Consider the following 15,807-nt stretch of genomic DNA (forward strand, 5'->3'; position numbering starts at 1 on the left):
ACTATTGTAATTAATTATTGGTAAAGATTTCTGGTTCCATTTATCACGTACCATATCATTAATTTATATTGGTTAAAATATTATATGTATGAGAAACTAATTTAGATTTGTTATTTATAACACGGTTTTAATGAGCACATTTTAATTGTCAGCCTACAAAGGTAAATCCTAAATATAAAAATAATGATTGCTATAAAATAAATAGTAATAACATTGATTTAGAATAGACTATTCTGTACAAAAAATGGTTAAAACTAGAAGCGTGAACTACAGTTTATACTATATAGTACATAGTAAAATGTTAAGATAAGAAATCACCTCCCTATACCTCTTGAAAAACTGTTTTTCAATAACGCACAAATATTGCTTGGCAATATAAATACCCAATATTTCATAATTTTATATGGTTGTGAATCTAAAATGTTAAAGAGAATTTATTTTATAATTTATTTATTTTTAAATTGTGTATGGTATAGAATTTATGCAGAAATGACAGCACCATAGAATATAAGACTATGTTGATATTGTAGGATTTAGTTAATTAAAATTTCCTTTTTTAATTTTAAATTGCGTAGACATAATAGCTTTGAGATATACTCAATGTTATTATTCATAATATGCAACTGGCCGATATACAATAAAGAGAGCATGGTATTTTGATCTTTCTTTATTAAAGAAAATATTCAAAGACATAATAACAATTTTACAAATAGTATTAATTGTGTCATTGATTTGGTACAGTTGTATCTACATCATTGTCACTAGAGGAGTCACTACTTGATTCTGGAAAATTACGGTCTCGCTGGCAATCATAATCTAAAATATTTTCAATAAAAAATAAACTTCATGTATAAATGGTATATAATATAATATATAAGAATTGTTTTACCCAGTTGATCTAAGTATTGATTTTGAAAAGCAACAATTTCTTTTCCATCTTTACACTCAGCATAGCTATCTAATAATTCTTGATTAAGGCGCGTAAATGTTGGACCCCAATTAAATTTGGACATATATAAATCACCAATTTCCTTGAAACCAGCAATGTACATGGCAGCAGCTAACGCTTCTACACAAGAAAGTTTACTAGGATGTCCATAGTTAACTGGATTAGCAGCAACCAGATATGGCAATAATCGTAAGTTTTTTTTGGCTTTTCTGTGTTGCAACTTGTGAAATGGAGTATCATTAAGTCGCGCCCAAGAACAATCCACAACAGCTACACCATATTCAGCTATAATTTGATTGTCCTTAGCTGAAACACTCTACACAGTATTGAATGTAAGCATTAATAATTAATAATTATTATTAAAAATATTATTTTACTTCAGTAGCAACAGGTGTTAGAACGATACCATTAAACCTAGCAGACATCCCAAGTTTGTCAATCATTTCTAGTCTCATTAATTTTCTTCCAGTACATCGTTTTGGATCACACTGTTTTAAATCCCACATACCAACTTTAAAAGGTACTTCAATTTCTACAGAATCTTCACTAGTATCTAATTATGTTAAAAAAAAAATAAAAACTATAATTTATTGATAAAATATTTTTTTCTGAGTATATTATATTCTAACCACTACTATTGTCTTCAGAATCCTCATCCTCTTCATTAATTTTTACTTCTGACATATTTTGACATATCTCTTCATTGTCACTGGCCGGACTAGCCTGAATAATAATAAAATACACAACACATTGTAAAACATTAACTATAAATGATTGAAAAGATGACTTACCATGATGTGATAAAACTATCAAACTTCAAAAATAGTTTTGTCGGTATAAGAAAAAAATAAAAATTTTTTACAGTTTTTGCTTTGTATTATTTTAAATAATTATATTAATATAATGAATACCAAACTAATAAAATCATGAATAATATAATATACTTCTATTAAATGTTCAATTTATATTATAAACCTTATTTATACTCACTAATATTTAATCTTAAATCTTAAATAAGACTAAACTAAGTTTAAGACTTAAACTCTTAAATCTTGCTTAAAAGTTAAAGAGTAAATTTATATTTAATGGCTTAGTTCTTTCCTAGTTTCCTACTCAATGTTTATATTCATAATTCAGTATTATTATTTTTATCATAATATATTATATTGAGTAGTTTGTGATAAAAGCACAAAATAACTGATACCCATGAACTAAGATATATATATCTTAGTTCATGCTGATACCTAATCATATTTTTTTTGTCAGAGTTAAAAATAATAGTATCTTCTTCTAAGGTTGTAAATGCTAAAATGCTGGAATTCAAATCATATTATAAATACCTATTTTTATTTTTGAATAGCTATTCCAATTCAATAAAATAGTAGGTAGATACTTACATTGGATTTTTTGTACTTCAATTTTTTTTCTGATTTCAAACTATAACTGGCTTAACCAATAATAATAATAATTACCTATGTTGTGTAATATAATGCAGTCATAGGAACAATTATTGTGCATTTTATAGTTTTATACGTTGATTTTTAATTACTTATATAATATAATATTAAATCTATTATAATAGATAGTACCATTCAATTTTATTTTTTTGAAAACTGAAAAGCCAAGGGATGCAAGTGTACCCCCTCACGGTGCTTATGAAAAAAAGTATATAGAACAGTGTAAAAAAACATTATTATTCAGTGGCAAACCCAGAAGGGTGGACCCCGGTCTGGACCTCCCCTTGGCTCATGCCATAATATTTATTTTTATTTTATATTCTTAAAGTTACCCAGAAAATAAAAAAAAACATATAATAAATAAAAAATTTTCCTGGATCTCCTACCCTTGGGTCTTTAATAAATCCTGGTTGCGCCACTATTATTATCTACTATTTACTAAAATCTATTGTTTGTAATTTGAGTCGTACTGGTACCTACGATAATTTTAAAGTTTTATCATATTTTAAGGTTTATTCCACGTTTGGTTTAATTATACAAAGTTATTGACAAATAAAAACAATTGCTACATCAAACTACGTAAATTGTATATTATTTCTGTACAATAGGTATTGAAAATATTGACATTATAAATATTGGCTATTGCTAATAGGACCAATAGGTAGAGATTCACACTAAATTAACACTAGTGTTTATAATATCGTGACTAAATATATCAATATGTTACAATCATAAGCAATGGAGTATATTTACTGAGGAGGGGGATTAGGGAGATATCCTCTCCCCTTGAACCCTTTTTTAGCTTATATTTATGTGGCTATATTTGATTTTCTCCTTCTCACTTTATCAGTAGTTAATAAAATGCCGGGACGTTTGGCATTAATAATTTTAGTCATACCTCGCTCTGCAGTCAACAGTTGTCACGGAGACACGGAATCACTCTAAATTAATAAATTATGTGGTAAAAATGTGTATGTCCATTTAATAGTAATTGACTTTCCGTGTGTCTAAAAATTCATTCAAATTTCCATTTTATTTTAGTATTAGAAATCAGAATCACATAATAAAACCATTGTTTTTCTTTAAGTTTCATATAAAACGGTGGTCGTCACTATGGCTGCAGTAGCATCTAAACTAAACGCATTTAATATTATAGAGTATGATGTGGTGTTATTATCTGTGAAAAATCGTCGAGCATAACAAATAAAATAATAATATAGGTACAATTGTAAATTATTATCGAAATACCATTCGTCCGCCGCCATAATATAATAACATTATAATAATAATATGGTGATTGGTGAGTAATATTAAATGCGTAGGCGCAATTATAGTCCGTACAGGTCAGAGGCGACAGTGGCGTCATTTATAGTAAGACACAAGGATACAGCAATAATATGTATAAGTATATTATATGCATTATAGCGCGTTACTGTATAGAATTTTATGATGAGTGTGCTTTATCCCACAATCGACACAATCCTACGCCAAACGTGAAACACTGTTATGAGTTTATAAACGCCACTGCAATAGGCGCGTGCATTATGTTATTTTTATTAATATTTTTACATCATACGATAATCATTTCGTGTGTGTATCTCGATGCACAAATATTTTTATTAAATTGTTTTGCGGTAATATTTCGCGGACGGGCGAATGACGAAATAATCTATTTGAACTGGTTACCAAAAATTTAGAAGGACGTATAGAGCGGTATACAACACGGACAATAAGCAGTGAACACCCGACCACGTTTACTCCCGCCGGTAAATGCCGCACGGGTTCGTGAGCGCGCAAAAAACCGACACAAACGAATAGCGATGACCGACGTCGCGGCGGCCACAGCGGCAGGTAATACGTCGGATGTACCGAGTACCGGGTCGCAGACGGTTAGTGGCGGGAGTCACGTTTCACGACTCGCGGGAACAACTTGTGTGCGCCCGAGTGTTACGTTCCGATATTCTTATATTATCGTTCTCCGCGTGTGTACTCGTTAGAATGTATCTCAGCGAAAACCGTTTGTTTGTATCTACATAGGTATGTTCTACTCATCATAATATTGTTTCTAATGTACTTGTACGATATTTTGTCGATTTATGCAAAAATAAAACATATACGTTGTAGTATCTGTCGGGAATATAATTCGGTTTTATAACAAAAAAAAAAAAAAAAGTGAAAATAGTCTGCTCCGCCGTACGTATATTATATACCTACCTAATAATTATGACTATGTTGTATCAAACGCCACACGTTACGGTCCAATCGGTTTCGTAGATTTTCGTCGCAGTATACAGTTGTATACCCGCAACAACCTACGAGAAAAATACAGGTGAGGAGGACTCGGTACAGTCGTTTTGTTTAGGTATTTTATATACTATAAATGTATATGTGGTAGACGATAGTGACTAGTGGCGATGATGACGTAAGGACCCCGTTGTATATTATTTTTATAGTAAAAGTAACGTGTTCACTTGTAATATTATATACAAATATAAAATAATGTTTTATGTCCAAAGTAGAAAACTAAAAATATATAGGTACATATTATATTATGGCTATTTTACAATTCTCGCGCAATGATAAATTGTCCGATGGGTGACGGCTGTATATTATTTTATTTATTACTGTTTCTCAAATTGCTTAGTGATTTTCAACACGCATAAGGCTGTATTATTTAGTCCCCTTAGGCGTAAAAATATGGGGTTCCTCGTGATGACTAGGGTGTCTTGTCGCATTTAACAGGTATACAGCGTTTTATGTTACGTTGATCCTTTGGTTTCGAGATATAGACTGAATGGGGGATGACATGGTAGTAGTATACATGGTAAAATCCTAAAAAAAAGCAAGATATTTAAGGCGGTTTTAAGCCATAGCCCGGCGGGTCAAGAAAAATGATTATGCTGGTCATAATAATTGTATTAAGTTTAAGGTACGGCAATCAAACTAAAAACATGTAATATTATGCTTTTAAAGATTTTTTTTTTAATTCGTTTTTGTATACGAATGCTTAGCATTTTTTATCTCCTTGAACATTAAGTTTGGTATCTACTACTAATTTTACTAATTAAAAATTTATTAAAATTTTGATTATCTGCTGATTGTATGAAAATAGGAAAGTACAGAAAGTACAGAATACAGATGTATATTTAATCATATTATATTAATGTGATGTATGATTATAATCATAATAATCAATAATGTTAAATATGTTAATAGGTACTTGTATTATGGTTTAATTAATGTAATGCTATTTTATGTTTAATTTATTTCAAGTATAGGTACATTGTATAATCTTGACTAATAAAAGAAATATGCGTATGTCATAATATAATAATAAACATTTAATAAGTATCTACGTATATGTTATAATTAAATTATGTTCTATAAGTATATAATATCTAATATCACCTTCTTAAAACTATTTTTGAATTAAACAGCTAAATTTATCATGATTACACTTACTTTGAACTTTGAAGTTAGCTTAAACACAAAAAACATAAAAATATAATAAGTTTTCATTCAATTAACTTATAATAAATCTGATATCGACAATTTTTAGTATGAATATAATTTATTTAAATATGTAATTCAAAAGTTTTATTTATTAATTTCCATTAAGTTTTCATATAGTTACGTAAATTGTTAAGTTTGATTAATTAACTGTAGAAGGATAAATATAGTAGATGAATGGATATAATTTAAGGGAAGGTAACGAGTATAAACAGAGTGAGACACAGAGACAATGTTATAACTTTTAAGTTATACATGTCATTTCTGAGTCAATAAATAAATTATAATATAGCTTATGAATAAATAATATAACATGTATTCCCCAAAATATATCTTTCAATAGTGATTTGTAAAACAAATTTTAAATTACCGAATATATAAATAAACATATTAGTACGTAGGTAATTAAAGTGATTCATTTTTTATTATTGGACCATTTAAACGTTTTTTTTTTTATCAATTTTAAATGATTGTAGCTATATAGTATACACGAATAATACTATAATCAATACTTAGGAAAAATAAATACTAATTTTATATCATAATTCATAATGATTTTTTAATTTCGTATTTTAAAATTGTTATGTATAAATATTTGCTTATTGAATTAATATGTTTCAATATAGGTAGGTACCTACTTTACACCGAAAAATATTTTACTTACTTTTTAAAAAGTAGTAAAGGTCTTTAAAATTATTTTATAAATGTGTTATACATATTTTTTTAATAATTGCTTTAAAATTTTCATGATTATTATTTTTTTAAATCGATTAATAAATAATGAGTTATTTTTTATTTAATATAATAGGTACATTTAAATAGTTTAAAAATACCTAATATTATATCAATTGTTTTTTGCCGTATTATTTTTTCTGTAAACATTTTTTAAAGTAGGTAGTGAAAAATCTTAATAAATGCATATGTATAGTTTAAAATAATTATAATAAGTTTAAAAATTTAAATTAAAACTAAAAAAAAGGTAAAAATGATAAAACGGAACCCATTTCAAAAGTATAAATTATGTCTTATAAATTTCCTGCAGTAGAAAATTGATTTTATTGTATTATTATTTAAAAAAAAATATATCTTATAAATAATTTACAATTTCATTGTTTTAAGTATTTTATAGCTGTAATTTTCACGTGCGTGAAGTTAGCCTCCCATTTTATCTTATTCAGCTCAAACCTACACTAATATTTTGGAATTATTTACAATCCAGTTTTTTAAATTTGGAAATTCACTCTTTTCCGGAAAACATACAATATTTAATTAAAAAAAAACTTATTTAATGTTAAAATAATTATGTTATGGGCTTAAACTTAATTTTTCTAGATAAAATAAATTATTATTTTTATAGTTAAAATTCGTATATATCTTTCACAGAAGTATGAAGTTTCAAATTCAGAAAACTTGGTTCCAAATTGTTCCAAAATATTGGTGTAGGTTTAAGGATAAGGTGGAGGCTAACTTCACGCGTGTGTAATTTATGTTAATAATCAAATGGAATCACCATGGTGCACTCATTACCTATAGTCCATAATTTATCTTAACTTAGTACTGTTTAAATGTTTAATATTATATATTTATTTTAATGTAAAAAGTACTATATTATTGTATGGCTGTTTAAATGTATAATGTATATACCTTCCACGAAAACTGAAATTTAATCAGTTTATGCTTTATAGTTTATACCGTAACATAAAAATAAAAAATAAAATTAATAAATTCTGTTCATATTCGGGTTATACCTAATCATAATCGCAAATTTAAGTTTTTTTGTCTGAGAGGGAGGACTGAACATTTTTTAAGCCAGACCGCGAGTAAACGTCTCCAGATATTAACTAAGTACTATATGTGTAAAGAACATAAAAAATATTTTTAAGACGAAAATTAAATAAATAATATAATTCATAAAATATGCGTGTAAAAAGTTTTAATTGGCAGAAGTCGGAAATTGCTAAAAATATCGAAGAAAGTAATAAAAAAAATGATAAGATTACTTGAAAAGTCTAAAAGTAGACCTAATATAAACATAAAAACATAAAAACACTAAAAATCGCAAAATAAAAGTTTTAAAATTGAATTAATATATAGTAGAAACTAATTCTATTCAATATTCATGTTTTGGTTATAATCATAGGCATTTTGAATGCTACTTATTTTTTAACCAAAGCCATGGAAGGAAGGGGCTGTGTCTCTAGATGTTATTACTTTAGTACGATGTATATACAGAACATGTACATTTTTTTAAAAAAAAAAGTAATAAAAAGATTGAAAGATGACCAAAAATAAGTTCAATGAAAACGTAGTAAATTAAAAATTAAAAATAAATATTTCAAAATTTAATTTATGAATAGCAGATAACTAATTCAAACTTTGTATATTGAAAAAATCACAGTATTATATATATGTAATAAGCTAAAAATAATATATTTTGTAATAATATAATTTACCTTACATCCATAATATCAATCTATATACTCGTACATATATGTATTATGTATATTATAAAAGTTAAGTATAAATATACCTTAAAATAAACGTATTTCTATAAATTGTTTTGAAATTTTATATTTTGAAGTTTAGAGAACTACAGCTGATTTAAGAAGAGCTTAGACTCCCCAATTTATGTCTTTAGTGATGATTTATATCATACATAAATATATTGCACAGAATTTATTTAATAACTGAATAAATTTACATAATAATACATAGATTTAATACTGAATACCACATGGTATGCAGACATCATCATAATTTGTAATATATACAATGTACCTATATCTATTATCAAATATTGTTGTATTTAACTCAAAAAGCAAGATATTATGCAATTTTTGCATACTATTTAATTTTATATTTTAAAAATTTAATTTTCATAAATAATTAGCAGTGGACTTAGGATTTTTTTCGGAGGCTGGATCAAAATTTAGGATTTTATGTAAGGTCTCACAAGTATAACTGCCGAAAGAGGTGCCTGGCCTCTTGGCCCCCTTTGATTATGACACTGTAAATTATAAATTATATGTAGGGACCGGGACTTGTTACATTTATAATTATTGAAATAATTTGTAAAATCGTCAAAATATGAAACTTATTTTTATTTTTAAAAGTTTTCTATTTTAGTTTTTATCCACTTTCCGTGTTCACCACGTATTTGAGTTAGTCTTAACTTTGCTTACTTTACTTAATGCAATAGAGCTGGTAAAAAGTGATAGTTCATGTTTTTAACTCATTATAGCGTTAGGTAAAAATACAAAATTTAATTTAATAAACACTAATTGATTTTAAATATTTTTTGTTCAATATATTTTTGTCACATTTTAATAAAGAGTCTTTATTAAAGACCGTATATCATCTTTATCGAAAGAATTTAAAATTGACAGAATTGACTGTACTATAGTTCAAAATTTTCAAAATTATATAGTGAAGTTTCAATCCTTGTGCCCCATCTTGTTAAAATTGGTTTAGGTGGGAGTGTTAATATTAGAGCCATATTTTTAAAAACTTGAATGTGAGACGGAGCTTTACGAAATACTTTTTTCTAATAAGGGAGTATAAATGCCTTAGCTATAAAAACAATATTTTCCGACCCATTTTATCCAAGCTTAGGACTGTCAATAACAATATTGAATACTACCTATATAGTTTGTATTATTATGATATATATAGGTTAAAAATATTGTTTTTAATCGTTTTATTTATGTATTACGCATTCACGAATAAAAATAAATATTTGTCAAAAAAAAAAAAAATTAACATTGTTTAATAAATCAAAAAATTTTGTTTAAAATTTTTATATAAGTATCATTTTTATACATTTCTTATAATATATCAATAAATTTATATAAAATTTAATGAAAATTTTTACAAGATATTAGAAGAAGTATGATCGAATAAAAACAGGTTATCTAAACTCAATTCATAATTTTTTAGAAAAATCCTGGACTTAAATTTACAAAAACGTTTAATGCATGTGTTTTGTTTCAAAAACACTGACCAATAATTACAATAATATTGTTTTTTTTTTAACCAATTTTAAACATGTTTTAAATTGATATCTGCAGAATTCTAAAAATTATTATTCTATAAAATTGTATTATTGATAAATAAAATTAGTCTAAAAAGGTAGGTAAGTGAGTACCTATACTTTGCTGTACATTAGGTGTTGAGACGGTCATTGTTATGAATGTGTTAAATTTGAATTTAATGAAATATCATTGTATACGAAAAATAATTCTGAGCTGAGATGGTTTGTTCTTTGTCAGCCTATAACACTAAGTATATATTTTATGATGTTTTTTTGATATACCTACAAAGAACGATTTATTCATTAATTTTTTCTGAAATTATGCATTTATTAAATAACTTATTAGTATTTAATTGTTCGAATAATATATATTTATACCATATTAAATTATTGTTATTAGCTTTTGAGTCAATAATATCAAGAGTTATATAATAAAACATTAGGAATAGGTTGGATTTAAAAATTGTTAATACTTTAAAATTAATCAACATATTTTGAAAATATAAATAAGCATAGTAAAATTCATAATATACATTAAAATTTTGGAATTAAAATAAAATAGTAAACAAATACGTGACTTCGTACAAATCTAAACAACAAATATTTTTAAAATGTAATTGTGTTTGAATGATTTTAAGTTTTTTTAGTTTCAGTATGAAATACTTAAAAAAACATTGTGTTAAATTTTAAAACCTATTAGATATACAAATTGAAAAATGTATCAATTAATTACTTCAAAATAGGTACTTATAATTTGTAATTTTCGCGATTATGACGGATTTTGTAAATGAATTTTTCATGCTTACAAATAATTTTAAAAAAGTAAATATATTTAAAAAATTATTCCAAATATGGAAAATGATAAAATTTTCTACAAAAAAAAAACAAAAAATTTTTAAAGAAAAATAGTTATTACACGAGTGAATATTTAAAAATTAAATAGTCTTAAAATTTGCACTGCAAACTGTCATAAAAAGTTACTTTAACTTCCTGGAAGATTTGAAAAACATAAAAAACCTTTTATTTAAATTTTAAATCTTGGGTTTTAACAGATATTTTTTATGAATTATCAACTATTAAATAATATATAATAAAATTATATGTAATTTTTAAGACTTTATCAAAATTCTAACTTCAAATTATTATTAAATATATTATGACTCAATTTTCGATATTTTTTAATTAAAAGTTTAAAAAATTATTAGGAACTTTAAACTTTGTATTACATTTTCAAGCATTTATACTTATTCAAAATTTTTATTGTCATATGTACGTAAAGACTAGAATATTTAAATAAATTGATATTGTTATTTGATTGTAATTTAAAAATGAATAAAACTATGAATACTTGAAATTTTTACCAAATATCTATGTTAATATTTTTTAAACGTGTACAATTTTCAAAATACTTTGGTATTTTTTGTGCTATTTATAAATATATGAAACTACTTACTTTTTATTGTATACATATAACATATACATTTATAATATAATTCTCCTAGTTAAATATATCTATTACTCATCACTCATCAGATTCATTTTTCGTATACAATGCTTTATCATTGAATTTAAATTTAAAATACCTATCTATTATTGGGACGTACCTACTCACTGTTTAAGTACATTATACCAGTAATATGTCATATACATAGAGTATAGTAGTATATTGACGGAGAATTGTGTCCACGATGGATCGTGCTACTATACTGCGACTTCCTAAGTATTTTTAATTTTTGTAAAACCTTAATTTTGAATTACTTTGTTTAGTACACCGTGCACTACATTCTAATAAATGTATTCGTTATTTATCTTATAATAATTTTACGGTTATTTATACTAATTTAAAACTTTAAATTTTGTTACTTATTTAACATTTAATTTAAATTGCTTTTTATTAGATAATTATGGGCCACGGAAATACAAGTACATACCCATGGGGTCCAGAAGACATATGTCCTGGTGGATTAATTTTACCTATTCTGGATGAACGACTATGGCCGATAAAAGTACGGGTGGTTGTTTATTTATTTACGTTGCTTTATTTCCTATTAGGAATATCAATAGTAGCTGATGTATTTATGACTGCTATTGATAAAATTACTAGTCATACAAAAAAAGTTTATTTGGCTAAAGAGTTAACGGCAAATGGCTCGGATGTTTCTCTTCGACCAGACCAACCCGAAGTAATAGAAGTGCGTATATGGAATCCAACGATTGCAAATCTCACATTGATGGCTTTAGGTTAGTAATAATAAAATTTTTATAATTTAAAATTTAAAATTTATATTTTGAATAATTTTTGTAAATAAATGCACTGCAGGTACATCTTCACCCGAAATCCTATTGTCTATCATTGAAACGGTGGGTCATCATTTTGAAGCTAGAAAATTAGGACCGAACATCATTGTAGGATCAGCTGCTTTCAATTTGTTGATTATTACTAGTTTATGCACACTTACGTTAGGCTTAAACGAAAAAAGAAGAATTCACGACTTAAAAGTATAATAGTATTTTTAACTACATTTCTATACGGACATGTTTACTTAAAGTGTTATCTCATTTGTTTATTTTAGGTATTTTTAGTAATTGGGGCATTTAGTTTTTTTGCTTATATTTGGCTTCTTTTAATAATCGAAGTTATTTCGCCAAATGTTATTGAATTATGGGAGGCCGCGGCAACGTTTATGTTATTTCCAATCCTCATGTTTTTTGCTTATGCTACTGATAAAAATTGGTGTGGAAAAGACACTGAACATAATACACATCAACTAGACCTTTCCTCATTTGAAGATCAAAGTAAGTATGTAGTAATTGATCATAATTATATTGGTGCATAAACCGTATGTGGTAAGTCTATGTATTATTTATATTAATACTAATAATGTTTTAATATAGATGGGACGAAAAAGCAGTTAATTTTAAAAAATGGAAAAATAGACAAAGACAATTTGATTAAATTCGTGAAAAATGTAAAACAATACTCTGGGATAACTGACGCAGATGCAGCAAAACTTGCAGCTACCAAACTAATCAATTCAACACATCATGGAGCTATGTGGTATCGTATTGGAGCAGTTAGACGTTTTACTGGTGGCAAGCAAATAGAGCCTATTTTAGAAGACCATCTTAAACAAGTTTATATACATTATTTAAATAACAAATATTTATATTAATCAATACTCTTGATAAAAATATAATATCTTACTGTGTAGGTTTATGATGTAATACAAAAAAATGGCGAGATTGGATACGATACATTAAACCATATGCCACCAACTTTTTCACAAAACGTAGAAACAAAATATGCAGTATTAGAGTTTCACGCCCCCACAATCGCTGTTAAAGAAAATATAGGAAAATTTCCCGTCACCATTTGGCGACACGGAAATCTAAACACTAAAGCAATTGTTAGGTGAATGTAAAATACACGATTTACTTTTCAGTATTTAATATAAAGTATAATCAAAACAAATTAACTTATATTGAAATTACAGAGTGGATAGTATTAATGGAACAGCTAAAGAAGGAGAAGATTTTGTAAAAGTGAAGGAGGTTGTCGAATTTAAAGAAAACGAAGAAGAAAAAGAAGTATAATAATTACCTAGAGATTTATTTTTAATTACATTTTAATATTATTTTTCCTAAATAGATTTTTATTGAGTTAATTGATGATAATAAATGGGAACCCGATGAAGAGTTTTTTCTTAGAATGTCTGTGGTCCATCATAAAGATTTGTCGGTAAAACTTGGTAGTATTTCAATTATGGAAGTGACTATAATCGATAACGATGGTATACAAATTTGTGGACTTATTAAAATGTTTTAATGTAAGTGTTATAAGTTATTTTATTTCAGAACCGGGTATTATAAGCTTTGGTAAAAGAGGACTATTAGTCAAAGAAAGCACTGGGTTCGCAGAGGTGCCAATTGTTCGAACACATGGATCAGATAGTGAGGTCAGTGTCAAATGGAAGACCATTGATGAATCGGCCATATCAGGACGAGATTATGTAGGCGGTGAAGGTGAAATTATTTTCAAAGATAAAGAAGTAGCTAAAGTTCTGAAAATCGAAATCATCAACGACATGTGCCCTGAAAAAGACGAATGTTTTGAAATAAAATTATTTGGAGCTACAGGGGGTGCTAAAATTGGAAATGTTAATAGGATAGCCATCACAATCAGTAGTGACGACGGTAAATATTTTTATTAAGGTCTAATTCAGTCTTCAAAGTATTTAAGTTGTGACATTTGAATATTTGGTTTTTTAGATTTTGATTCTGTAGTCGATCGTCTTATGTTGTTGACTAATATAAACATTCATGCACTTGAATTGCACCGCCAAACTTGGGCAGAACAAATTAAAACTGCGATGACTGTAAACGGTGGCGATTTGAACAATGCAACAACTTTAACTTATGTATTACATTTTTTTTCATTTTTTTGGAAGGTTATATTTGCTTTTATACCACCAGCAGCCGTGTTTTCTGGTTGGTTAAGATTTGTTACCTCATTAACGTTAATAGGAGTCATGGCCACAATAATCGGCGATTTAGCTACGATTTTTGGTTGTTTAATTGGACTTGATGACGCAGTGACCGGTAATTTATTGCAATGCAACGACAATTTATGTTTACTTAATCAAACATTTTATACATCAATTTAAATTTCTAATTACAGCAATAACAATAGTAGCTCTTGGTATGTCCCTACCAGATATTTTGGGAGCTTGTATGGTTACTAGAGCAGAAACCCATGCTGACGAAGCTATGATACATATTGCCGGTTCTATAGCTGTAAAAGTATTGATGGGTGTCGGACTACCATGGTTTATTGCTGCTTTGTATCATTACTTAAATGTAAACATTTTTTTTAATTTAATGCATTTTAATATTATATATAGCTATAAAACTATTACATTTGTATTTATTTTTGTTTTTAGGGAAACTTGTTTAAAGTTCCATCAACTCGTATTGGTTTTAATGTTCTTTTATATTCTGTTATGGCGATTTTAGCTGTAACTGTTTTAATGGTACGAAGAAATGTTGAGTTTTTTGGAAAGGCGGAATTGGGAGGACCAAAGAAAGGAAGATATATTACTGTGGCTATATTAATCTCGCTGTGGGTAATTTATTTGTCACTCACTTGTTTTCAAACATTTTAATTTAATTTTAATGAAATAATAGCCAACTGTTTTATCGGTTACTATAATCACTATATAGTTACTACTTACGTATTTTACTATGTAATAATTAGTTTATGATTTAATATTCAAGTATTATATTCTTATTAAAATTGTGTAAAAAAATAAATATGTCATCAATTACCTATTTATATTCTTTTTTAGTGATTAATTATTATAAATATTTATAATAAGTACTTAGTATTAAAAACTTTTAGTACCCATATATTAAAATTATTTATGTCATTCTTCTAAATATTTTAATCTAAGAATTTGTATCAAAAATGTTTATTAAATTTAATATGCATATTAACCTAATATATAAAATACATACTATTTATACTATACATTTATATATATTATACATGTATAACATATCACTATATTTTCTTCTTTATGTGATTTATAAATTTTTATTATTTAAATAGTATTTTTAACCCACAAATCCACAAGTGTTTTTACCTTTTTGTAAAAAAGTAAATACTAAATAATCGTTCCAGTGCCCTAGTCCGTTCAAAATCTAAAATGATATCCTACTATAAAAAATAAAATTGACGAGCATGATATAAATAGGCATTAGCCATTAGGCATACTTTATTTAACCTACTTTATTTAACCTTAGTCCTAAATAATTATATTTTAATATTTATAAATTTAAACTCCTTAATATATTATATATGT

At 26.4% G+C, this 15,807-nt stretch overlaps 2 protein-coding genes across 6 annotated transcripts; one reads left to right on the forward strand and one right to left on the reverse strand.

The window, feature by feature from the left end:
* Positions 1 to 651: 651 nt before the first annotated feature.
* On the reverse strand, positions 652 to 3,525 carry LOC114127385 (18S rRNA aminocarboxypropyltransferase). 3 transcript variants are annotated; one of them, XM_050200469.1, is made up of 6 exons: positions 1,940 to 2,439; positions 1,741 to 1,763; positions 1,579 to 1,672; positions 1,327 to 1,502; positions 890 to 1,265; positions 652 to 816 (listed from the first exon to the last, which is right to left on the reverse strand). In XM_050200469.1, the coding sequence occupies exons 2-6, from the start codon at positions 1,741 to 1,743 to the stop codon at positions 725 to 727; spliced, it is 741 nt and encodes a 246-aa protein (XP_050056426.1). In that variant the 5' UTR covers positions 1,744 to 1,763; positions 1,940 to 2,439; the 3' UTR covers positions 652 to 724. The 3 variants fall into 3 exon arrangements, with proteins under 3 accessions (XP_050056426.1, XP_027847413.1, XP_027847412.1); XM_027991612.2 differs by lacking the exons at positions 1,741 to 1,763; positions 1,940 to 2,439 and adding an exon at positions 3,305 to 3,525; XM_027991611.2 differs by having other exon boundaries at positions 1,741 to 2,437.
* Positions 3,526 to 3,964: 439 nt separating this feature from the next.
* On the forward strand, positions 3,965 to 15,278 carry LOC114127346 (sodium/calcium exchanger 1). Of its 3 annotated transcripts, XM_027991556.2 has the most exons (13): positions 3,974 to 4,735; positions 11,845 to 11,952; positions 12,051 to 12,187; positions 12,267 to 12,445; positions 12,520 to 12,742; positions 12,842 to 13,080; positions 13,159 to 13,358; positions 13,441 to 13,534; positions 13,596 to 13,737; positions 13,802 to 14,140; positions 14,216 to 14,545; positions 14,625 to 14,803; positions 14,887 to 15,278. In XM_027991556.2, the coding sequence occupies exons 3-13, from the start codon at positions 12,178 to 12,180 to the stop codon at positions 15,106 to 15,108; spliced, it is 2,157 nt and encodes a 718-aa protein (XP_027847357.2). In that variant the 5' UTR covers positions 3,974 to 4,735; positions 11,845 to 11,952; positions 12,051 to 12,177; the 3' UTR covers positions 15,109 to 15,278. The 3 variants fall into 3 exon arrangements, with proteins under 3 accessions (XP_027847355.2, XP_027847356.2, XP_027847357.2); XM_027991554.2 differs by having other exon boundaries at positions 3,965 to 4,735; positions 11,845 to 12,187; XM_027991555.2 differs by having other exon boundaries at positions 3,965 to 4,443; positions 11,845 to 12,187.
* Positions 15,279 to 15,807: the final 529 nt, after the last annotated feature.

Source organism: Aphis gossypii, chromosome 2 (genome assembly GCF_020184175.1).
Source record: "Aphis gossypii isolate Hap1 chromosome 2, ASM2018417v2, whole genome shotgun sequence".
NCBI lineage: Eukaryota > Metazoa > Arthropoda > Insecta > Hemiptera > Aphididae > Aphis > Aphis gossypii.